We start from the raw sequence: 26,104 nt of genomic DNA, 5'->3' as shown, positions 1-26,104 counted from the left end.
CTCTGGAGATCATCTAGTTCAACCTCCCTGCTAATGCAGTGCACTTAGATCAGGCTGCACAGGATCCAGGCAGATCTTGAAAGTGTCTGGAGAAAGAGATTGCACAACATCTCTGTCAGCCTGTTCCAGTGCTCTGTCACCCTCAAAGTAAAGAACTTTCCCCTAAAGCTCGAGTGAAACCTCATGTATCCTAGTTTGTACCTGTTGTCCCTTGTCCTGTCACTGGCCACCGTGGAAGAGTCCAGTCTCATCCTCATAACCTTTATCCTTTAGATATTTATATGCATCTCTCAGTCTCCTCTTTTCCAGGCTGAAGAGCCAGAGGTTTCTCAGTGTCCCCTCATGAGAGAGATGCTCCAGTCCCCTAATCATCCTCATGGCCCTCTTTTAGACTCTCTCCAGTAGCTCCCTGTCCCTCTTGAACTGGAGAGCCCAGAACTGGACACAGTATTCCAGGTGTGGCCTCACCAGGGCAGATTAAAGGTGGGAGAAGAACATCCTTTGACCTGCTGGCCACAGTCTTCTGAATAACCCCCGGGATACCACTGGCTGCCTTTGCCACGAGGGCACATTGCTGGCTCCTAGTGAACTTGTTGTCCACTAGCACTTCCTGCTCCTTCTCCAGAACAGAGTTGCTTTCCAGCAGGTCAACCCTGTACCTGTCCTGGTTCATAGGCTTATTCCTCCCCAGGTGCAGGAATTTACACCTGTCTTGTTGAACTTCAGGAGGTTCACCTCTGCCCAACTCTCCAGGCTGTGCAGGTCTCGCTGAATGGCAGCGCAGGCTGTTGGTGTGCCAGCCACTCCTCCCAGTTCTGTATCACCCATGCTGAGGCTACACTCTCTTCCTTCATCCAGGTTGCTGATGGATATGTTGAACAAGATTGGACCAGTACTGCTTCCTGGGGAACACCACTACTCACAGGCCTCCAGGTAGACTCCACACTGGTGATCACAACTCTCTATGCTCTGTCCTTCAGCCAGTTCTCAATCCACCCCACTGTCAGCTCCTATAAAAGCTGACCTAGGAGGATGCTGTGTCAGACGGTGTTAAAAGCCTTGCTGAAGTGAGGTAGTCAACATCCAGTGCTCTTCCCTATCTACCCAGCTGGTGACACCACCATAGAAGGTTACCAAGTCGGTCAGGCATGGTTTCCCCTTCATAAATCCATGCTGACTACTACTGGTAATTTTCTTTCTGTGCACATACTTAGAGATGACCTTCAGAGTGAGCTGTTTGTTCATCTTTGCAGGGATGGAGGTGAGGCACTCTGGCTTGTAGTTTCCTGGGGCCTTCTTGTCCCGTATGAAGACTGAAGTGATATTTGTTTTCCTGCAGTCCTCAGGCACCTTCTCTGTTCTCTATGGCATCTCAGAGTGGCTTAGCAATAAACTTAGCCAGCTCCTTCAGCACTTGTGGGTGCACCGCTTTGGGGCCATGGATTTGTGGGTGTCCAGCTTGTCCAGGTGATTTATCCAGACCTCACTAAGGGAGAGTCTTTCTTCCTCCTGACTTTCTCTCTTAGCTCCAGTAAGTGTAGTTACACAACAAACCACAGTAATTGTCTGCATGTTATTAATTTATTTCATTCTTTGTTTGGACTAAAAAAGACACTGCAGAGAGTGGGACATAGGAGAGGACAGGAGGATGGTTAATTGTACGCTGCTGCTGAATGACTAAAGCCAAACCTCACGTTAACAACAGACATTGTACAGGGGTGTTTTGGCTCCACAGCTTTACAGACTGCATGGGATAAAGTTTCACCAACTTTGACTTGCATACTCCAGCCCAGAGTAATCTCTGTAAAATTTAATTCAATGCCAATTAATAAAAATGTTTAATTACTGACTTGAGTATTGGGAAGCAAAGATGACAAACATTAAAATACCTTTCTCTTCACTTTCCCAGGCTCAGCTTCACTCCAGACACCTCTCCTCCTGGTTTGTTATTGGTGGACGTTGCATGCAGTCTCTTTGGTGAGGCAACATGCAGTGCAGGAGGTCAGGGTAAGTACACAGCAGTTTCTCTTTGCTGCTCCTTCCTTCTCACCCTTGTCCTGTGCTCCAGCATGAGTCCTCTCTGGGCTACAATGCCTTTGGAGTTGTACAGCTTTGCCTGGGGCTTATCCATAGGCCACAGTCACTTCAGGAAAGTACCTGCTCTGCTACAAGGCACTTCTTTGACCTTGTTACTGCCTCTGTTCTTTCCTTCTGCTCTCCATTATCATCTTCCCTCTGTGTTCCCTCCCCTTTGGCCTTTCCTGCATTTTCTTACATATGTTTTTACAGAGGTGCCATCAACTCATCTGTGGCCTGCAATAGGTCCTTGGCAAAGACAGCTGAAAGGAACTGCCTCCCAACACATGGCAGCCTTTGGCTTTCTCCTACAGAGACAATGCCTGCAGCTCCTCTGCTGTAAAACTTGACCATTTACATCCAAGAGAACCACTAGGGAATGAGCATTTGCTCCTTTAGCACAGAAGCTTGCAAATTACAGGCTGTCAAAATGCATTTAGTTGTGAAGCTTACAGAACTAATGAGGAATGCTAACAGACAGGCACACTATCAAATACCTTCACTGATCAGAAAGCCACTTGATTAATGGTTGTTCTGCCTAGACAGCATTCTTATCACTTGCAAAACCATAATGAGATGATTTTTGAGACAACAGATCCCCCCCCAGGTTTCCTCACTTACAACCCCCCTAAAACAATGGATAACTTTAGAACAGGAGTTCTCAAAACAACACAGCTTTCATTCTCAACTGTAATTGTAGCATTTTATGGAACTGATCATCTGCCATACTTCAACTCTGTCCATTCAATTTTAGATTTGATTCCTCAATTCACCACGTTGGGAGTCTTGGGTCTGTTAATCCCATACATTACATCAGATGTCTTCCCATGAATTAACAACCTATACCTATCCTGGTGTGAGAAGGCCTTCCCCATATAGTGAGAGCAGTTTTGCTGCTGATATTTCCTTCTGTGGCTACAATCAAAACATGAGTTTGCTTCAGAAATATCTCAACCACTCATTTACAGCCTGGAAAACACTTATCAGTGCAGTAAATTGAAGTCAGCAACTGGCAAAACAATAAAGGCAGGAAGAGGCTTTCAGAGACTTAAGTAATGGGAAGCTGACAGTCTGAGATGGAGCAAGACAGAGTTAAAAGGACAGAGGGGCTGAAAACAACCCTGTCTCCCTTTGCTCATGACTGTAACAGTGCATTTCTAATTGAATCTTCCTTTGTTTTCCTTTGATGACTGCAGAAAATGGTTCACACACAACTGCTATTTCCCCACAGATTTGCTAACAGGTCTCAGACAAGGAGCTAGACTGCACCAATTGCTAATGGCTAGTAACTCTTCTCTCCCTGGTGGCAGCTTCTCATTTGTTTGAGAGCAGTTGCTCTGTAAAGAGAGAATGCAAACTAAAATGGTACTCTAGAAAACACTGACAGTAGACAGATGTGTGTGTAATTCTAGGAACTCGTGCAAATTGCTGTCTGTTAGAATCATAGAATCATAGAATCAACCAGGTTGGAAGAGACCTCCAAGATCATCCAGTCCAACCTAGCACCCAGCCCTAGCCAGTCAACTAGACCATGGCACTAAGTGCCTCAGCCAGTCTTTTCTTGAAGACCCCCAGGGATGGTGCCTCCACCACCTCCATGTTGCACTTACATGAATCAGGGATGCCTGCACTGTGCAGTGCAATGGCTTTGCATCTGCAGAAGGAACTGATCACTCACTGGCAAGCAGATGCACAGCAAAAGAGTTGGTAGAGTGAAAACACAGCCTGGAGATCAGGGAAGATCCAACATCTTTGTGCAATTTTGTCAATAGGTGCTGGACATCAAAACAGGTTTGCCTTACCTTAGGTTTGCCTTAGAATCAACCAGGTTGGAAGAGACCTGCAAGATCATCCAGTCCAGCCTAGCACCCAGCCCTAGCCAGTCAACTAGACCATGGCACTAAGTGCCTCATCCAGGCTGTTCTTCAACACCTCCAGAGACGGCGACTCCACCACCTCCCTGGGCAGCTCATTCCAATGCCAATCACTCTGGCAACAACTTCCTCCTAACATCCAGCCTATCCTTCCCCCAGCACAACTTGAAACTGTGTCCCCTTGTTCTATTGCTGGTTACCTGGAAGAAGAGGCCATCCCTCACCTGGCTACAGCCTCCCTTCAGGTAGTTGTAGACAGCAATGAGGTCCCCCCTGAGCCTCCTCCAGGCAAGTTCCTTACATAAGCAGTTCCTTACATCTAATTATTTTCCACGAGTTTTCTTTGGGAAAATGGGTGGAACAATGTCAGCTTCAGATTTCTTAGTGATGCAAAGACAGTATTTTAAACACAGGCATACAGAGTTTCTTATGGCAGTTCAGGGCCTTGTAGGCCTGCCACAGAAAAGAGCAAGGAAGAGATGATTCGCTCTTTCTAGCATGTACGATTAGATTTGGTACCTTTTTCAGAGGTAACACAGTAATCATCAGTCAGCTGACTAAGCCTTGCTTCTCTGCTAAGCAGTCTCCTAAGAAACCCATGCTTGTTAGTATGGCCTTACAAAGACACACAGCAAAAGCCCCAAACTGTTTACGACGTAAGAGGACTCCAGAGCACAGGATGTGCGAATAGCGTCACCACCGTTGAGTCCTAAATCCCAGAGTTTGGAACAGAGCAAGCTTTATTAATCACCATGTACCTTCCTAACAACGGGGCAGTTTGCAGCCAACAAGTTAAGCTGCCTTCCTTAAAAAGAATAATGGCAACACAGAAATTTGTCATCAAAGGACTTCAAACACAAGCTCATCTGAAGAAGGTGCTATATAAAACAATACACAGAACAGCAAGACAGTCAGAAAAAGGGGAAGAAGCAGTGCAAAAAAAAATCTACCTCAAATCAGAAGAAAGAGGAAAAGCACATTAAAGGCTCAGCCTCAATAAGTAATACATTAAACAAATAACTTTGATCTTTAGTCTACTACTACTATTTTGGTAGTTAAATATTTATTGCATGAAAAAATCTTTAATCTGTCGCTGCAGCTACACAAATATCCCACTTCCACAGCCACAGGACACACTGCTACAACAGGACAACTACCTGAAGGGAGGTTGGTCTCTTCTCCCAGGCAACCAGCAACAGAACAAGGGGACACAGTCTCAAGTTGTGCCGGGGGAAGTCTAGGCTGGATGTGAGGAGGAAGTTCTTCACAGAGAGAGTGATTGGCATTGGAATGGGCTGCCCAGGGAGGTGGTGGAGGCACTGGCCCTGGAGGTGTTCAAGCAAAGCCTGGATGAGGCACTTAGTGCCATGGTCTAGTTGAGTGGCTAGGGCTGGGTGCTAGGTTGGACTGGCTGATCTTGGAGGTCTCTTCCAACCTGGTTGATTCTATGACTTCAGAGAAACAAACCTTACCAAACCCCACTGGTTAAGTTTGTAATGCTCATGTCTTAAGATGCACCACTAATTCTCTAAGGGTCATGAATCTGTAGCTCAACCTTTATTTTCTACCTGTAAGAGTAAGATCTGCACAAAAATCCAAAATGTGGAGATGCTATGCCAAAGATTCACCACTATTTGATAAGCAACAAGAGCAGTCACTGTAACAGCTGAGAATCACATATTCCATTAAGTTTTTTTTTGCTCATATGAACAAAACCTCTTCAGGTAATTGTTAGTGTAACACCTCTGCAATGTGTGGTTCAGGCCATCCCAAATACATCACTCCCAGAAGCCATTTGGAAGCCACTTATTAAACTAATCCAAGCTTGCTTGATTTGTGTTTATAGAGAAAACTTACAACTATTTACTCCTTAGCACCCATTTATCAACTGTAAAGAGCATATCAGAATTTCTGGAAGGGTCTGCTTAGCATCAGTGATTGAAAAAACAACTGCAGTCACATGGCAAATCTAATATGAAGTGAAAAAAAATATCATGTAAGGAGATGGGTAGAAGGTGTTAGTAAGATCTGGATTCAGAAGCTGAGACAGGGGCTCAGGAACTCATTTTTCTTTCCCCAGTATTCAGCACTGAAAGACTGATTGGTATTGCAGTCAAGTTTTTAAAACACTTTGCTGCTGTTCAAGCTTACAAGAACAAATTATATTTCTATAGGCATGATAATCACACCCAAATCATCATTTACCCCAGTTGCCAAATTGCTGCATCAGCTAAAGAATTTAAAACAAAAATATACCAGATTTTGAAACACAGAGGTGAAGCAAATTGCAAAAGAGTCATTACTTATGGTGTATTAATCTGAAAAACACCTCTTTTATTTTGATTCCAAGGTGTGAGCTAAGAACTAGATCAAAAAGAAGGATTAAGCACCCAAATTCTGTCACCCTATCACTTCCTGGGCCTGATCTCAGGGATGTGATTCTCAGGTTGGTTGCTTGTTTTTCATCTCCTTGCCCCAGAAGGTAATTTCCTACATCTTTGAACCTTTTTGTTTGTTTTCAATATTTAAGTACCTAAATGCCCAACAGTAGGCTTTGAGCAGCATCTCAGAGTCAGCGACACCAAGGAAAACCCTGCTTGGGTCAGTCCTAAATCCTTTTGGGATCAGTACATCAGAAATGCCTGTCTTGCTTGCATTAGGCATCATCTGCTGCAAAACACAGCACATCACTCCCATGCTAGATAGGTGCAGCCACGATGCTCTTTGTACAAGACTTCTGAACATTCCTTAAAGCTGTGAGAGATACAGGATCAATTCTTCCCACTAGTGGAGAGACTCTAAATCTCTCACTGTTTCAGCTGAGACTACAAAGTAGATTTATCAGCCACAGAACATCAATGTAATGAAACACTCACACTAGCACAGGACCACAAAATGTCAGGGGTTGGAAAGGACCTCTGGAGGTCGAGTCCAACCCCTCTGCCAGAGCAGAACCATAATCTAGCTCAGGTCACAGAGGAACACATCCAGATGGGTCTTGAAAGTCTCCAGAGAAGGAGATTCCACAGCCTCTCTGGGCAGCCTGTTCCACTGCTCTCTGACCCTTACAGGAAAGAATTTCCTCCTTATATTGAGGTGAAACTTCCTGTGCTGTAGTTTATATCCATTGCCTCTTGCCCTATTACAGGGCACAACTAAGAAGAGCCTGCCCCCTCCCTCCTGACAACCAGACCTCAAAATATTAAATGAAACAAAATATATAATAATAAATGAATCAACAAAGTGGTTTTGGTCTGCAGAGGGAAAGCATGAACTAATATGACCAAGTAATTTAAGGGGAAGAGCACTCATTCAAGAAGGGTTGAAAAAAAGTGAATTCTATTTCTTGCCCCAGTGCCTACTTGAGATAAAAATATACAGACAGTCATTAGGGCAGGGCCTGGAAACCAAGGTTTTAGGAAGGGTGGCAGCTGTTTCAGGAAGTATGTGTTCATGAATTTGGTAAAGCAGAGTGTGAGTAAGCAAGCTAGAGCAGCAAGACATCTTTAGCAGAGGAGACTGCTAACAGTCTTTTAAGGAAGCTATTTCATGAACGGTGTGATAAGGCTGGAATGTCATGGCTATTCTGCTTCAGCTGACAAAAATCACTCTATATTCAGGCAGTACATTGAGTCAACTGAAGATTTTCTCATGTGATTTGCCCCACCTGTAATCAATCACATATTTGCATAAACTGTTTTCAATTCCCCCTACAAAGACCAGAAATTTCCCAACCAGCTCTGGGTTCAAACACTGGGGCACTGCACAGCAAGCAGATCCATGAGAAACTCCACGACATTTGAAAAGTCATGGTAGTTAGATGAAGTCTCTGGTGACTGAAAGAATGGAAATATTGTGCTAATTTGTGAAAAGGGTAGAAAAAAAAGGACCCTGGAGATTACCAGCCAGTTAGCCTCACCTCTGTGTCCAGGAATATCATGGGACAGATCCTCCCAGAAGCAATACTAAAGCCCACGAAGGACAGGAATGCTGTCTGAACCAGCATCAAGATTATGGATTGGGTGGACCTAAGTGAATTTTGGGTTATCATAGAATCATAGAATCAACCAGGTTGGAAGAGACCTCCAAGATCATCCAGCCCAACCTAGCACCCAGCCCTAGCCACTCAACTAGACCATGGCACTAAGTGCCTCATCCAGGCTTTGCTTGAACACCTCCAGGGACGGTGACTCAATCCCCTGGTCCAGATCATCAATAAATGTTATCAAGTTTTCTTTATTTTGCAGAGGAGTTAAAAATCTACTTATCAGTCTTCAATTCAATTCAATTCAAAGCAAGATACAGCAATGACAGCTAGAAGCTGCAAATAAAGTAGGGGTGTTTACCTTAACGTTTGCAGGTTGAGTTACTCTCTTCAATTGCAAACTACCTTAATAATCATTGAGAGACAAAACTGAGCGGTCTGACCACATTTCTTAGAGACAATTCAGTGACCTCTGTGACAACATATTCCCAGACATTATTGTCTGAAGGAGTGACATCAGCAGTGCAGTTATCTAATGTTTATTGCCCAACCATCACTAGTTTCCTTTTACACTACACTTACTTCCCAGGGATGGTCAGGAATAAAATCAGGAATGGTCTGAACTTTCATCTATTTTCTGGTGGATTTTGGAATTAACTTAGGTTTAGAGCATGACCCTTAAGCAGTTTTATTTGTCTGACAGAGCAGTTTCCTTAATAGAGAATATTCATCACAAACATAAACCACAACACCTGGAAACAAGCACACTGAGGCACAGTCTTAGTCAAATTTTAGAATTCCTATAATGGTGGAGGGGGAAAAAATAGCTCTTCTGGGCTCAGAACAAAAGGTGAAACAGTTACTCTCCCTGTGCCACTTGGCATGGAGACCTGGACAGGCCGTTGAGGGGCCTCACTGCAGCCACTGTTCCTGGGGAGCTAGGGGCTCCTGAGTGCAATGCCAGGCACTTTGGAGCCCTACAGGTCTGCTACATTCATGGTGCTGCCATCTGCGTGGGAAGGCTGCAGCATGACCACAGCCTAATAGTACTTCAGCTGGTTCAGAGGGAGTCTACCCTGGGAGCCACAAGCAGCAGGAAGCCAGGCAGACTTCTGGTTCTGTGAGCAACTGAAACTGATTGACATTTTCCTATAAAATTGCCATCTAACTGCCAAAGTCAGAAGCTATGGTTCTAAAGAGAAAGACAAGTTTGCAGGGGGAAACACGTAACATTCTTCTTTCTTACGTGAGAAGACTTTGAATGAAGATTATTTTTGGAAGTCTCTTTAAAGGAGCAACCACATGGTTCACTTAAACTGACAGAATTTACCCTGTTTTGAAGTTCAGGCTTTTTGATTTGATAGGCACTTTCCTCGACGTGACCCCTCTGCTCTCTACCTCTGCCCCTCTTCAGCCTTCTTCAAAGCACCTCAGTCACATCACATATCAAGCTCCATCACCTATTTGTTTGTTTCCACTCCTCCCAAGCCTTCCTCCAAAACCTAACCCATCTCTGTATTTTAAATAATGACCAACAGTTATTTCTTAATACATCCTACACTCAAATTCACAGCAGCCATAAATTGTCAGATTGTACAATGAATCATTCACGAAGCAAAACTATCTAAAACACAACTGTCCATAAACAAATACAATGAAAAACTTGGAGACATCTGTGACCATCCCTGCTTGGGTGGTGTGTGGGGTTGGGTTTTATTTCAATATTCACAAGGTAATTATGCATTATCATCCAGAATGACTCAATTATATCTTAATCAGTGCATCTCTGCTGTCTTCCTGTATTTCTCTCTACTTTCTTTCCTTAAAAATAAATCTCTACATTCACCTCTAATAAGCCACCAGTTATAAGCCACTTTCTTCAGACTAATCACACTATTTTGAGGGTGTACCTCTGTCAATTATTTACATGAGAATTTGAAGTCAAACACTAAAAATGCTCTATACTCAGGCTGCATCATTACCTGTTTACTAGCTCTAAAGAGAAAGGAAAATAAGTTAGCCATAAACAACCTCTTCCCTCCATCATCTGAGGAAATAAACACTCTTTTCCCTCCCCAGCTAGCACAAGAACAAAACACCATACCTGCCTCGTCCCTGCAAGAGCAAAACCGGCGTTGTTACTAACCACAGATCACAGAAGTACAGGCGTTCTGAGCATGAATGACTGCTTATCAATGAAGCCACAAAAACATGCCTCACCCTTAGGTGTTTTACAAAAGCCCTAGGATGAAAATAGGAAAGCAGTGGCAGTTTAGGAAAACAAAACAAAACAAAAAATCCCCAAACCAAACAACCCAACAAACAAACCCACAAAACCAAGGGAAATCGCTTACTGTACTTGCTTCTGCAGAGGTATTCAACACAAACATCACCCTTCCTTGTCCAGCTGCCAAGTGCTAAAGCATGAAATGAGCAGCTGTTTCCTTCGAGCCGGGGCTGTGTGTCTTAACCAGTCACATGCCCCTCCTGATAAAGCTCAATACCGTGCCAGGAGGTCAGAATCTGAAGATCATTATTCCCCTTATTAGAAAATCCTTTTCATAACAGAGCCTTTGCTAGAGCATTTGACTGGACGCTATGTGCTCCAGAACTTCTGTTGTTGCTTTTAATGAGTAACACCAAGCAGAAGATAAACCTTAATCGACAGTAGGGGCAGGAAATTAAACACATCCCCGTTGATCGCTTCAGGTTTGTTTCTGACTTGACAGCTGAGTGTGTTTCAATCTAGGAATTTAAGCCATCAGGAACAGGACAATTTAAAATGCATCTTTGAGACCAGGCCACTCCATAGATTACACAAAATATGTGAACAAAATCCCACTTCTGGGGTTTAGTTATACTTAAAGGGCAACATTGTTACTTTTTGTGTTTGGACAGTAGAGTGCTGAGTGCTTTATTAATATCTGAGATCACTTTAATTTTGCTATCCAGCATTTTTTACAGCATGGATTATAGGGCTGCATTGTGCCAGACACTGTTTACTCAGACTCTGACAACCCTTTTGAGGTGAGAACTATCAGTCTAAACAAAGAGAGCAAAATAGGAAACCACAGCGTACTTATGCCCATGTTCCCAGGTGTAGGACAAATGAAGGAGAACACTGAAATCAAGAAATCAACAGATTCTTATGGTAGTAGCCACATGTTACTGAAATGCATCTGAGAATCTGTAGCTTGGTCACATATTTGAAGATACTTAGTTATACTGCCAACAGCACTTGGAGGGTGAGATGCAGAACGTTTTCCGGAATTCTTAGCTCACGTCCCACTTACTCTGGTGGTGCTTTACTGAAGAGACTGACAGGACACAGGCAGTTGCCATACCTGTGTACGACGTGGTTATGGCGTTTTACTGTTTGGTAAGCAACCCAGCTCTCGCATAGTGCATAGTCTCACCGGGTTACAACGAGCACTCCGGGGCATTTTTCTGAAATACAGCCCGCACTCGTAGGACTGCAGCTGAGATCCGCACAAGCTCACGCAGCTGCTCAGATGCAGATGCCTATTGGTACAGTTACTCCGTTACAAGAGCATACCTAGCGAGCAGAAACCGATGGAAGCCTGCAAATCGCCGATGGTGAGGGCTGCGCTGGGGGAAAGAAAGTAACTTAAGTTGCTTCCTTTGGACTTACGCAGCTCTTGGTGTTCCATAAACCGGCACAGGGTACCGAAGGCATGCAGCAGTCAGCACCGCCTGCAGCGGGGAAGGAGCCCTCCTGCTAACTGCCGCGCCCTGCGCGGGGCTCTCCTTTCCTCGGTGTCACCGGGAAGCCGCTGCGCCTCCTCGGCCAGTTTAAACAGCAAATAAACGCCTGTGCTGCAGGGCCCATATAACCCAGCAGACGTGGGTGTGCTCACACCCATAGCGGACCTCGGGAGCAGTGCGGGAGTTGAGCGGCCCCCAGCAGCCGCGGCCGATGAGAGGCGCCCCGCCAGTCCCCCGTACCCCTGACCTGCCTTTGGCGACGCCTGGATTGCCCTCACCTGTCTGCACTCACAGCTTGTTAGCTTGTGCAAACAACCAAGCGGCGGGGAGAAGGCACTGTCGGGCAGTGTGCAGCGTCCGGGCGGGGAGCCGGCTCCCAGGTGGCCCCGGCAGGCTGAGCCCGCGGCGGCAGCTGCCCCCCTCCCCGCCCGCGCCCCGCCCGCTAGTGGGGCTGATGGGGGGGGGGGTGTTGCGCCCTCGGGACCAGGCGTTTCAAAGCGCAGAGGCAGCGCACCAGGTGCGAAAGGGCAGCGGACAGAAGCTCGCCCGGCCGCCGTGCAGGGGCACTCTGCGCAGGCCTGGCCAAAGGTGCTTCCTGCCGCCGGTGAGCCTGGGAGGCGCTGCGGGGAGCCCCGGCGGCAGCCCCGGCGGCACGAAGTCTCCGCTGCAGGCGCCTCGGGCCTCCCCTCGGAGCCACGGATTTGTGCTTCAAACGCTTGAGCGTAGTAATGTGATGCCAGGCATTTGTTCTGCGTGGGCAAATCCAGTATCTGTAGCGTTAAGGAGGAGTGCTCCTGGAAAGGTAAGCGAACGGCCAGGCAAGCAGCAGACATTTGCTCCAGGTGTGAAGCACCACTCTGTGGAAGTGCACAGACAGCCTTGGCAGCAGCTCAGTAAGTTACTTCTTTTGGCTATGCGGGGAGGCTGCGCTGCGCTGAGGAGGCTTCCCGAAGCTTCTCTGGGGACTCTAATCGGGCCTCTGAGGCGGTGCAGGTGCGCGGGGACTCGGTGGCCCTGGGGCCTTCTGAGCCGCTGAGGCTTTAAAATGGGCAGAGAGGGGACTGTAAAAACTGCATTTGTTGTAAAAACTGTGACCTTGAAAGTAAGAAATCAGCCCACGAGGAATAAGTTCGCTTACATTTAGCATACTTAATGGGGACTGAAAGGTGCCCTTGCAAAGCAGAGTTGGAGCTCCTGCAGCCCCTGGCCGTGGGTGGCTGCTCGCAGCTTGGCTGTAAAGTAACAGCTTTGGTTCGCCGTGCCCTAGGGCATGGCCCGTTGGCCAAATGAGTTGACTTTGTTAAATAACCATTTAATTTCCTCTAAAGGCGTTTTCCTTTGGCATCAAGGGTAACAAAAGTTCATATGAGGCTTTAGGATGAGTCTTAAATCTCTTTGCAGACGTTGTTCGGGAATTCCTCCCTGCTGATACTGAAGAAAACATGATTGAATTTTGTTCCAAATTAGCCTACCAGTCCACAAATGCTATTAATATTCCTCTGCCCATTTCTCTGATTATGCAGTGTCCTTCATGCTCCTTTACATTTATCAGCACCATGTGATGCAATTGGTTTTATAGTGGCAGTACCTGGGCCGTTTTAGTGGCACACAGAGCAGTGCCATCACCCTGTGTTTTCATCTGATAGTCATGCTCCGCATAGGAACCTAATTTTGTGACTGAATCACAATATTCCACTTGGATTACACTTCCTGAAAGGAAAATGATCCTTTGTGTTTTCCAAAATGAGTAGACAAATGATTTTTTTCATGGCTTAGTAAAAAAAAAAAGTACCATAAACTGTGATTGTGTTCAGGGAAAAGTTCATCGCTTCCTCCTCTTAGATGGATCAATTTAAATTGTGGTGAAACAGAACAGAGAGGAAAAAAAACGTAGTCTAAATCTTGAAACAATACACAGTAGCTAATGCAGGCAGCATTAATAAATGTTTGGTTCATGGATATGCTATGAAAAACAGGAGCAACAGAAACTGAATACAGTTGTGATGGAGAGGGGGATATGTGAGGTTAAAAATGTCACATCGCATGGATTGCCTTTAGAAAAGTTGTGCAGAACAGAAGTGTCTAAGAGTTGCCTATTTTGGTCCAGTTTGAAATTACTTCTATTGATGCTGGGTAGACGGATCCAGAGTCTTACTTTAACACTGGCTTCTTTGTAACTATTGTTTCTCTTCCGTTTTCAGGCATACTTGCCTATGTTTTACTTATGTGTCATTTCAGTAAGTTAGGTGCATTCATTTGTGAATTGATCAGTGATAAAGAACTTATCTGAGCATCAGTGCTTTGATACCATGCCTGCTTTGCTGGCCTGCCTCACTGCCTCATATTAGGTAGCTTTCACTATCAGCAGAAGTGAATGAAAGAAAACCATGGAAGGCTTCACTAGACAGGATGTTTTATGAATACCTAAATGTGATTTCAAAGTCTGTTATAAATAGTCCATCAGCTCTTACACCAAGCTGCCAGCTGAAGGACATAACGGAAAAGAAAGCTTGGTGAAAGTATTGTATATAAATTTCTCAACCTTACATTAACTCAGTTTTGAATGTCCATAGGCTGTGTGGTAGCTCCTAGCACCCTTAAGTAAATCCCAAGTTCTTCAATACAGTACAGGAGTACTGTAAGTGCCCTGCGTAACTCCCCTTTCATACACAAGGGTACACTCCATAGTCATGTTATGGTTAAGAAAGCAAAAGCTGAGAAGCTATCATCAAGTTAGGTCTTCTAGTGCCATGTTCCAGAGAGGCTTCTACTTGTTCTCCTGGCCATCTGTTGCAAAACACCTGTTTTAGCTCAGGTGTTGCAGAACCCTGATTAGCTTGCTGCAGGAAACGTGGTCAAGGCCCTCATAGATCAGTGTGATCAAAGGCAATAGCACATGGGCTCCAGGTGATTCAGTGTGAATTATGCCAGAGACCTTTATTGATCAGCCATCTTCCTACTTTCTGATGACTCTTGGTTTTCTCCTAAGAACTATGGTCTGCATAGTGGAAAACCGAGAAGCAGCATCACTGGAATGGAGGGGAATGTAGTGGGAGGTTTCTGGAATTAGAGGGAAGCACTCTGAAGGTACTAAGGTGCAGAGGAGGTGAATACAGTAGAATATTTCCATTGGAAGGGACCTACAGTGATCTAGTGTGTGAACTGCAGATGCATGAGATAACAGGAAAGAGAATCCAAGAGTTAGAGATGGAAGGTGGAAGGATGAAGTCTGATGATGAGTGGCTTGTAGGAGAGTGGAGAGAATAGCATGATGGAACCACTGAAGGCAGCCTTTTCACTCATGTACGTTACTGTGGCTCTTGTTAATGGTGATTGTGCCTTAAGTCATAGAGTATTTTCTCTGAAGAAGTGTAGGGAGATACTACATTTTAGCGGTTACAAATTTGATGTGAAAAGTAGTGGATAGTCTTAATCTTTCTGTTCCTTTAGTCTTCAGATTTAGAATGGAGATGACAGTGACTAATGGGGTGAATGGGGAACCTCAAACAAACTCCAGACCTACTCAAAGAACGTGTTTGTAAGTGGAAACACCTTGCTGACAGCCTACAGCATAAACTCAATGCTAACTGGCTGTTGCAGTGAAGAGGCTGTGGTGAAAAGTTTTTGAAAACTAATATTAATATAAGACCCTCATCTTATTAAGATCCTCAGTGGATTTTAGTTAGTGATATGTGAGGCAATGAATTTGTTGTTTATCCAGTATATTGTCTTCAGACGTGGAAATGCATCCAAAACATCTCTTGATGTCAAGGTGCTTGGATAGACCACGATGAGGAATTCCTTGTGTCTTGAAAGGCATCAATGCACCAACAGTATCCAGCACAAGGCATTTTGGTGTCAGTTTTTGCAGTGCTTTCAGCAATTTGTTCTTGTTTAGTAGATTCTTAGTTGTTTGATAATGAGGCTGTGTGCTGCTGTTGAGTTTATCTGCAGTGCTTCTCGTGGAGTACTGCGACTTCCAATTTTATGAAAGCAGCAGGAGTCAATGAAGTAGCTGATCCACAGCAACTGATGGATGAATGTGTTTGTGATTCTCACATTGTCAGTCTTTCACATGGAATTGGTTTCTTTTAGAAAGAATCTTTGTTTCTGTTAGAAACAAGCAAGGAATCTTCACTTTGAGTGCTTGAAGCACTGAGATGGACCGAGAAGTGTAGTCGTTCTGCACAGTGAATGCTGAAGCTGAATGGCATTGCTTCCATTAAGGGATAGGGTGAAATTGTGCCATGCAGGCAAAGGAGGTGGTAACTTCAGCAGCAATAACAATACATTAATTATTGATTAAAAATCCCAATGAAACATAGCAACAAAAGGTCTTCACTGTCTATTACCAATTATATGGAGTAGTTGTATTCCACACTGGGGACATGCTCATTTCAGAAATGGAGCTTGAGGAGTGTATTCCTGTAATTCTAGAACTAGATGTAGTAGCACCACTAAGCAAAGCCCCAAATCTGTCATAAAAGGTGTTTTTTTCCAGTGCTACCTTAATTGTTCTGAAGTTGAACATTCCTAAACAGACTGGAGTATTTAGAAGAGATGTGTGTTCTGGGTTTGTCCAGCCATCCTTGAACAAGGATGTGACATTGCTGCTGAATTAGAGCAGCCCTCAGTTTTATAGTCTTTTCTGCATCTAGGAAGCTTGAGGTAATCAGCAGTTCCTTTACCTTTTAAAAGTCTTCAGTGACTATTTTTTTTCCACAGTTGGTGCATATGATTAGAAGTAAACAAGAGTATGACATAAGCACTTTTTCAGAGCTCTTCACTGCATCCTCTCTCAGACACAAAGTGGAATGATAGTGGCTCAAAAAGTTTTCACCTTAATGACTGTATATTTTACAACATAATTATTTCTGTTGTGTAGAAACCACCTAGCTGTGTGGGATTGTGTATTGTACTTGTCTCTCCCGTTGCAAGTTAGCTTTTTTCAGCTATGTCTTGTATAAATCACCTCTGAGTATGCTTTTCACTCACCATGTACATCAGAGAGAATGTAATTCTGCCAATTTGTGTTACAATAAGTGGTGAAAAATGTTTTCTGTGTTTCATAAATTTTGACTAAGTCTGTGAACCCATGCATTGGGTTAATTCCTCCTGCTCCTTTTTCAGTATCATCACAATGTAGGATGTATTTTAATACATAGAGATGTTTAAAGTAGATCTTGGTTGCACAGCCAAGCTTTCAGAATTCAAGAGCTGTAAGAAATAGTACAATGTCAAATTCCCTTAAGGTTCATGTACCTACAAGATCTGGTTCAGTTGGACTTCGATAACTTGATCTTATCAGAGCCTTTCAATACTTTAGGGGCCTATAAGAAAGATGGGGACAGAGCCTGTTGTGACAAGACCTGTTTTAAACTAAAAATGGGGAGATTCAGACGATGTAAGGAAGCAGTTCTACAGACTGAGGGTGGTGAAACACTAGCCTAGCTTGCCCCAAGCGCTGGTAGATACCCCATCCCCACAAACGTTCCATGGATGGGGCTCTGAGCAGCCTGATTTAGTTAAAGATGTCACTTCTGACTGCAGGGGAGTTGGACTTAGATGATCTTGAAAGGTCCCTTCCAACCCAAAGCATTCTGTGATTCTGTAATGTTCATGTTGACACCACTGATGTCCCAGTGATTGTTCTTTTGGTAATTTGGTCTCCTCTCAGTGAGGCAACACAAGCTGGTACTGAGTATCTGAGTATCAGCCAGAAGTGATATGTTCCACCTTGCACTTTGACATAGTTCATTCACATTGGCTTTACAGGATTTGAAACAATGCAGTCTAGACCCAGAAAGGAGCCAAAACCCAAACCTGTTTCATTCCTCTCCCTAGAAAGGAAAAAAATGAATGACTTTTTTTACCAAGTTTGATCAAGATATTAGAAAGTAATGTACCACTCCCTTAAGAAAAAGTAGCTCTTTAATCTTGTACTGTAAAATGAGGTGTGGATCACAAATGCTGACCTGGTAGAACTGGCAGGCAGGGCCTCCTCCATGTCCAGCACACAGCATGTTTATCAGTCAGACCTCTCTGAGATCTGCTGCATTGCATGCAAACATCTTAAGGATCATGCTTCCAAATCTACTGTGAGATGAGTGAATTTGGGTTCATCTGTACCTTCTCTGTACTCTATAGAGTACCCACAACTGAGAGCCTATTGCTTCCATGCTCATTAGTTGTGAGATTTACTCATTATATTCTGAACACCTATTATTTTTATATGCCAGAGCCCCTTGGAGCCAAGGTCCCTCTATGTATAGCTACTGGATTCATTTCACTTATTTGAGTCTGGGCCTTTCTTTGTTGCTAATTTATCAATTTTCCTTTTTTTTTTTTTTTTATTATATGAGCAGTATTTGCTTATATTATTTCTGCTTTTAATTGCTGCTTAAGACAGTTATTCATCATCCTACTCTAATAGAATAGATGTGAAATTAATAGAACAGAACTACAACAGAATGATATGTCCAGAATTCCATATAGACTCTGTTGCAGTATAAACTCACAGCTTTTTATGAGGGCAGTATGGAGGTTCCTTGTTTTAAGAGAGAAAAAAAGATGTAAGTCATGACTGGGAGGAAAGTCAAGCAGCTTGGAAGAATTCATCATTAGTCTATTGCTTTCCCTTGCCTCTTCTAATTTTTGAAATTATGGTATTTCATAGTTTAATTGAGAGCTATTTCACTTTTCCTTTTAGTAGTGAGTGAGCCAGCTGATTTTTGAAGATTTATCTTTGTCTCCAGCCTCCCCAAGGAAATTATGGTGAATTAATGATCCAAAATAATAGTGAAATACTATATTGGAGAAATAAAGTATGGTAGGGTATAAAAGGATTTTGAGAATGCTGACCTATCAGCATGTCAGTATACATTAATTTTTGTTCTCTCCAACTAAAATGACCTACAGCTTTAAACTAGGGTGAATTAATGAGTGGGACAATGCCAGACTGTTAACTTGGCAGGATAGTAAATCTTTATCATTCCCCTACCCCCTCTCAAATTGACTTACTGTGCATATGGTTGAAATACATTGGCAAAGCAGACTAGCCACAGTACTTTATATTGCATGGTAACTGCTCTGGCTGTTTATTACCTTCATGCTATCTTGACAAATTGGCATAATTTATTTGTAATACTGGCAGCAGGATGGCCAGTTTATAATTTCATATTCTTGGAGGTGGGTAGTCCTGTGTTGTAGAACTGTTACAGCAGGCCTGTATTTTGCATCATGCAGTTGCTTCAGTCCAAAGAGTCCCTTTGGGGACCACTGCAATAAGCTGGCCTGCAACCATTACTAAACAAGTGGCTGAGCAGGGTAATTTCAGAGATGCTATCTGGTGCAGAAATGAGCAAATGGCTAATACGAGTTTACAGAAGAGCCAAGGAGTGAAACATAGTAGTGTGCTTGCCATTTTCCCCAGCTGTCAAGAGTTAGGACAGATTTCTTCTTACTCTAGTGCTTCCCACCAAGTACAGTACTGAGTAACAAGAACATTGCCAACTCAGAAACTCAGTGGAAATAGGAAGAATATAAGGACAAGAATACTTCTCAAAGCCAACATATCTCTTTTAAGAAGATGCTTGCATGGTTACTGAACTTGCAGGCTCACCAAAGGAGTCTTTAGCCAGTGTGTCCTGTTGTGTTTGGTTAAATTTTGCTATGAACAAGCATTGGTAGTACAATATCATATAGTGGAGCTGTGCTTTGTTCAGGGTGTTCTCTGAATACAGTCACTTGGAACATACAGCAGCTTCAGTGGCTTTAGGCTCTTAGTCACATAAAGCACAGGCCATCCCATTTCCCTTAGCTGTGTTTTCAAAAGAAGTCCTGGAGGTTGTACAATCCAACTTCTCTGTTATGATGCAATGTGGAGATCCTTTGTAGTCAAAGGTCTTTGAATCCTGGGAACAGAATATGAATTGTGGGCAAGGTGAACCTGTGCTCCAAAACAGTATTTCTGGTTCCCCCTCCCTTGGTATTTTGTTATGTCTGTATGGTGTAACCATCCACGACATTGTTTGGCTGTTGCATGTTCATGCAGTATAAACCTGCTGTTACTGATCCTTGTGAAGGAGGTCCCAGGTCAGGTCTCCCACTTTTGTCTTTGTTTTGCTTCAAATAACAAGCCTGTTTAAATTGCCTTTGTGTGTTCAAATGATTATATAAGATTTGGCAATTCTGTCTTTGCTCTGTGTCTCCATCTGGTTAATATTTCTTTGCCTCATTTGCTTCTGAACAGTGGCTCCTAATAAGGAGTGTACAGTGCATGTGAGAGAACCAAAGGCAAAAAAATAGAGCTGCACTTTGGCATGAAGATGGACTTGTAAAGCAGCTTTTTCATCCTTCCTTGCTTATGCAGCAGCACTTCTCTAGTCCAGTAGAAGAGTAGAAAAGCATTTAAAGTAAAGCTAATGGCTTTTTCTCCTAGCACATAGACTTTTGGGAGAAACAGTTGGCTCCATACACACACTGACCTTCACCCTTGTGCAGTAATATGGTACAAAGCCTGTGCAACATTTAGTTCTCACTTGAGCTAAGGCACTTGTGTCAACCTGAGCAATTCTCACTGTAGTTCGTTGCCCTTCATGCATCTACAACATAATTTCCCCCTTAAACCTTTGTCTTGAACATGCTATATCCATATGGTTCTGTTGCCTGTAAGCAAGCTTTTGGGTTTCAGATGAGAAGAATGATAAAATGAGTGTGCTATGTTTGAAGTTGGACTAGATGGTTTGATGACTCTTCCTGACTTTACATTTTATCAGCCTGTTGAAATAATTTTGCTTAAAATCAATGGGACTACTTACATGCTTAAATTTAAGCACCTGTATAAACATTTGCATGAGTCAGGATGTTATTCTGCACATAGTTGTAAGCTAGGTTTTTTAGATGTTGTCAAAGATACTATTTTTGAGCACTGACATTTGTGCTATTGAGCAGCTGCTTCTCTTTACAGAGCTATTATGATGCTGTCCAATACTGAACTTTGATTTCTTGCTGTATTTTACCTGGATTTCTCTTTGCATTCCCTCTATGGCAGTTCTGCTTTTTGAGTAAGACTGCTGGAGACAGGATACATATTCTCAGAAAATGTTGCTTTGGCTGCTACAGACAGATGTAGTGGTACTTCTAAGCCTCTGCTCCTTTTTACCCTGTAATGTTAGTGGACTTGAGTGGGACTTGGAGCACAAAGCTCCCTTGTAAGAGCATGTGGTGTAGTGGAATAGCATCTTCATTTCTCCCTAAACTCCTAACACTGGAACAGTTGCTTGAAGAATAATAAATCCTACTAACCATGAGCTAGCTTTGCATGAAAACATAGCATGGTTTGTCTGTCAGCCAAAGTGCATTATTTTTTAAGTCATGTGATTTTACTTTTGGTCAATCAGCTTTCCTGGAGCCAGACCCATGGTGCCCACACACTAGTAACAGCTGACTGAAGTATTTCTTTGGCAGCCCTAGACACTCACTTCTTCCACTTCCTTCTGGTATATCAAATTACTTAATTTAATTTTTAGCTTAGAGCCTTAGTTACACATCTCTTAGTACTTGTGAACACTCAAAGGTGTTCCTATACTTGTTTATGTGTACAGAATCTCCTGCAAAGTAATCAGACCTTAGCAGGTAGTAAGAGGTGGAGTCACCATCCCTGGAGGTGTTCAAGAGAAGCCTGGCTGAGGCACTTAGTGCCATGGTCTAGTTGACTGGCTAGGGCTGGGTGCTAGGTTGGACTGGCTGATCTTGGAGGTCTCTTCCAACCTGCTTGATTCTATGATTCTAAGGCCACCTGGAGTGATTGTATTGATTGGAAGACAAAATTCTTGGTCTGCAAACTTTGAGCTTACAGACTTGTGAACTCTCACAGTTTTGAACCAAATCTTCTTAAGCATGTGGTTTGTCATCCCCTCCCCCCCAAATGCTACTTCTGTGATTATGTGACTGTGTGAAGCAGCTGCCATGTTTTAAACTAGGGTTGTACTAACTCTTGCAGTTACAGAGACAAGCTTGAAAGCACTGGTGTTAGGCCCTTGAAGAAGGAAAACTTAGCACTAATTCCTAAGCCAAGTTTTTCTAAGACAATCTTGTTTTATTTGGAAACTGTGCTATTTCTATATGGCTGTACCACTAACAATTTTTCCTCAGTTCTGAGTTGGTCTGAGCCTGTCCAAGATGCTAAAATGGGAGAAGAGAGTGAAGAAAGAGTAGGGTAGCTTTGATCCACTATCATGGTCCTCACACAGCACACTGTAAGAAGCAGAAGCTAGCTGAGTAGCCAGTGGAGCAGGCTGTCCTTACTCTGTTCTTAGTGATGCAAACATCTTTCTTGGCTTCAGTGCATTCATGCAGCGATCCTGAGCTTTAACAGAATGTTGTGGTGTTGCAGACCTGAATAAATTCAAGTGGTCTTATGTTTGCTCTTCAGTTGTACTGAAATGGCTTTGCAGCTCGCATCTCCTGGAAGTGATTGCGTTTGTTTAGCGGCAGAACTTGAAGTGCTTCTTTGTTTCCGTAACTGTCTCTGCAGATTTGCCTCCCTTCCCTCCACCCAATGAGTTTTACAAAAGCTTATCTAATCTAGCACTGGTTACACATTTTCATCTCAAATTGTTCAATTAAAGCTTTTGCCTCGTTTTGGTTTCTGCTGAGTCTTTGTGCAGGGCAATCAGTTGCCGAAGCTGCAAACAGGGAATGTTACCTGAATTAAGAGCATGCTATGCTAGTTAGTCAAGCTGCAGGCTAAGGGGCTTCTGGCTTTACTTCCATTACAAGCTTTTTATTCTTCACAGGGCAGGCTAATAGCGCCCCAGTTTAGGAAGGACACTGAGATGCTTGAGCGTGTCCAGAGAAGGGCGACGAGGCTGGTGAGAGGCCTCGAGCACAGCCCTACGAGGAGAGGCTTAGGGAGCTGGGGTTGGTTAGCCTGGAGAAGAGGAGGCTCAGGGGTGACCTTATTGCTGTCTACAACTACCTGAAGGGTGGTTGTGGCCAGGAGGAGGTTGCTCTCTTCTCTCAGGTGGCCAGCTCCAGAACAAGAGGACACAGCCTCAGGCTGCGCCAGGGGAAATTTCGGCTCGAGGTGAGGAGAAAGTTCTTCCCTGAGAGAGTCATTGGGCACTGGAATGGGCTGCCTGGGGAGGTGGTGGAGTCGTCATCCCTGGGGCAGTTCAAGGCAAGGTTGGATGTGGCACTTGGTGCCATGGTCTAGCTTTGGGCACTGTGGTAAAGGGTTGGACTTGATGATCTGTGAGGTCTCTTCCAACCTTGGTGATACTGTGATACTGTAAATAATTGAGTACTGAGACAAAGAAGAGCCCGATCTTTTCTAGGAGCATTAACTAATATGCCTATTTGCAATTGCTTAGCACCTCCCTGGATCAGATTTTCAACTGACTGCTGCTGTTTACAGTTGTCCTATCACAGCTTTTCACCTACATGGATGACATCCTGCCTCGCTATCTTCACAATAACAGACTCTAAACATAGTAGTATCCTGTGGGGATAGAGTAGAATAACAACACATCACACTTCCCTTTTACTGAACAGAAACTTTACAATAAGCCACTCATCTCAAGCAACACCTGAATGACAAATGAATATTCTGAATTACATATGCGTAGAGGTAATGTGTTAACAGAAGGGAGACTAATGCAGAAGTTACTCTCATAGGTCAAGGAAGAAGAAAATCACTTGATTAAATCCAGACTCTAGTATTTTATGGTTTCCATCTTCTTCCTCTCAAATGACAATGGTGTTTTCTTTGTTAGAAGAGCAAAGGGTATGTTGGAAGTTGAAGAAATCAAACACAATCTCCAAATCACTTTCCCCCTCTTAAAAATCTGTCTTTTGGATGCTAATTCAACAAAGTAATACGATCTCTACAGTACAGTAGTATGTCTTAAAACTGAGCTTTTCACACATGTGGTCCTGGTAGTCTAACTCCATATACAGTATCTGAAAATAAGCAGGTTAAAATTTCCACTCATTCTGCTGTCAATTTAAATTAGATCTCAGAATGCTAGGTGCATGGTTTTTAAATGCCAAATCACAGGGAATATATCAGTACCCAAGCATAGTATATTTTTGTGTACATGCAGACACACAAATCACCTACTGTAATAAACTCTAAAACTGCAGGAACTTTCAGGTGCTTTAATATTGGCTAAGCTCCTAACTTCAGATGTGTCTCATGACTGTATGACTAAATCCTCCCAAAACTTCAACTATGTTATGTACATTTTGCTGTCTCTGTATTCTAAATTAACACATCTTGTATAATTATGTGTTACTTGTGCTGCTTCTCCCTCTGTCTCTAAATCTGTATATCTAAGCTGGTACAGAGATGATTTAGTTGTTTTTCTTACAGTTACCATCAGCATTTCTCTAGTGCTTAATCATTGATTAAGATGAACATGATATTGGTGAGGAAACTGCAGTGTTATCTTAGACAGCAAAGGATTCTTTTGCTTAAGGCAAGTTCTGAAGAATGTGTAACTGAATTCAGATGTCTTTATCTAAAAATCAGACATCCTGCCAAATCTTTACCTAGAAATCAGATATGGTTCCACCTCTAAAGCTCTTTCTGTTTTCATTTACCAGTGTGGCCACATCTGAAAAGACATGGAGAATGCAACAAATAGAAATGCCAGGAGACACTTACCTTAATTGAATAAGCGTCTAAATTTCAGCATGCTCTTGTTTTTAAAGAGCTCTTCTCACGCTGTGGAGGTGCCGAGATGATTTGCTGCCAAGCAGTGTCCTGTACGTGGCTGTCACACTCAGCAGCCCTGAAGAGAGAGGCAGGCTTGCGCTGCTGTTCGCTCCCAGCAGCTTCACTGAGGCTGGGACTCTTTTGAGCTCAATTAGTTCTAGATTGTTTGTCTGAATGGCAGCCACACTTCCTTCTATTCTTTCCCAACTTAGTTTTCCTGCCTCCAGTGGTGCTTTTTCCTTTCTTCGGACTATAAATAGCCCTGCCACAACACAGTCTATAACACTAAGGGAGGCAGGAAATGCACTTAAACAAAGGAAAGAACTTGGAGGTTTTTGCCCTCCACCACCAATTAGAATTTGAATTAGAAATTGCTAAATATTGCAATGCAGACACAGTTGTCTTGCACGAGGAAAACACTTGTTCAAAACCATTCTGGGATGTCATCTTTCGTACTGTACAAAAAATAAAGAGACTTAGTGGCACTCTCCATAGTCTCTTGAGTATTTATCACTTCCTCTAAGAATTTAGTTTTGATTAAAACTTGGAAACTGGAGAGTCAGAACAGAGGTTTTCTTTGGCTTAGAAGAGTGGACAAAGATGGGTAAGATGTTAGGATGGTAAAATATATGTTACAGAAGATGCTGATCTTGAATGCTTTAGAATGACAGGTAAAGTTGGAGTACTTCTCTCCTCAGTGAGACTTCACTTGCAGCCTCAAGCCAGCACCTAGGAGGTTGGAAGTGTTTAAACAAACTAAGTGCATTTACATGCAGGGAAACGTAATTTTCTGCAGCTGTTCAGTGATGTGCAATAATGCCTCTGTAGCTGTAGCTCTTCAATAGAAACTATGTTAAAATCCTCAAATAAATTTTATTCTATGATGATTCTGTGAATTAATTTGAGATAAAGAATTATTTTGGTCAACTTTGGATAATTTTTTGATCAGAAACTTTCCAGTTTTAATGATTATCATCTTAGTGTGTTTAAAGATACACAGCAAACTTCCAAGGCTCTGTCAAGCTGAAAAAAAGCAAAGTAAAATTTCCACTTTATACTGGATGATAATATAATACTTGGCTCTTTGTTTCTTCTCCCTATTTTCCTGCTGTCTGAGGTGCATTGCTTTGCTTTGTATGGCTTAGAAAACCTGCTGTGAAAAGCTTCCTGCTGGTCTTTAAAGTGCTATCTTTGTGTTATAATAGCACCACGCACATTGAAGATAGTTAAGGTTGTAATACGTGGTGTGGGGGTTGGGATTATTTTAGTGGGAAGGTCCAGACTTAAAACCTAATTGGGGCTCCGTGGACAAATAATTTTTCTTCTAAGGTCTGTGTGTGAGATACACACGAGTCAGGTTGAAGGTGGTGAGCATTAAGGACCTGTGGCATTTGAGGAATTTGGAAAACTAAACCTTTTGTTTCCGTGGCATTATGCAGCAATGATCATGACTGTTAGCTAGGATGGTGTTTTAGGCAGCAATCTGCAACTCTCTCTTAGCTTTAGCTAGACTAGAAGGTACCAGAGCAATTGATATAAAAATCAAGAGCATCTTTAGGAAAGCTTCTGTCTTGTTGAGAACTTTGCAAAAACAAGAATGGGACTGTTTGGAGAGAGAGGAAAAATAAAGATGTACAAGTGGTAGGTGAATAAATATTTGTGGAGAATTAATAACTGAGACCAGTGTTTTCCTTGAAAGTACCTTTTTATAAAGTTAAGTCA

The 26,104-nt window shown here is 43.1% G+C and overlaps 2 protein-coding genes across 12 annotated transcripts in view; one reads left to right on the top strand and one right to left on the bottom strand.

The window, feature by feature from the left end:
- The window catches only part of RASGRP3 (RAS guanyl releasing protein 3), a 55,774-nt gene extending 31,283 nt beyond the window's left edge, over positions 1-24,491 (bottom strand). Inside the window, exons 1-2 of one of the 4 annotated variants that reach the window (XM_064158751.1) lie at positions 24,332-24,491; positions 10,040-10,177 (exon numbers count right to left, since the gene is read on the bottom strand). The gene's annotated coding sequence lies outside the window, so the exon portion shown is untranslated. Of the gene's footprint in view, positions 1-10,039; positions 10,178-10,289; positions 11,369-11,939; positions 12,229-24,331 lie in introns of those variants that run through there. The other 3 variants (XM_064158750.1, XM_064158753.1, XM_064158754.1) reach the window with 3 other exon arrangements.
- The window catches only part of LOC135183585 (uncharacterized), a 97,803-nt gene continuing 83,307 nt past the window's right edge, over positions 11,609-26,104 (top strand). For all 8 annotated transcript variants that reach the window (XM_064158764.1, XM_064158758.1, XM_064158757.1 and 5 more), the window contains exon 1: positions 11,609-12,463. In XM_064158764.1, coding sequence (XP_064014834.1) covers positions 11,873-12,463 — 591 coding nt within the window. In that variant the 5' untranslated portion in view covers positions 11,609-11,872. The remainder of the gene's footprint in view (positions 12,464-26,104) is intronic.

Source organism: Pogoniulus pusillus, chromosome 18 (genome assembly GCF_015220805.1).
Source record: "Pogoniulus pusillus isolate bPogPus1 chromosome 18, bPogPus1.pri, whole genome shotgun sequence".
Lineage (NCBI taxonomy): Eukaryota > Metazoa > Chordata > Aves > Piciformes > Lybiidae > Pogoniulus > Pogoniulus pusillus.
The sequence above is the reverse complement of the archived record's forward strand: the minus strand, read 5'-3'. Positions and strand labels throughout refer to the sequence as shown.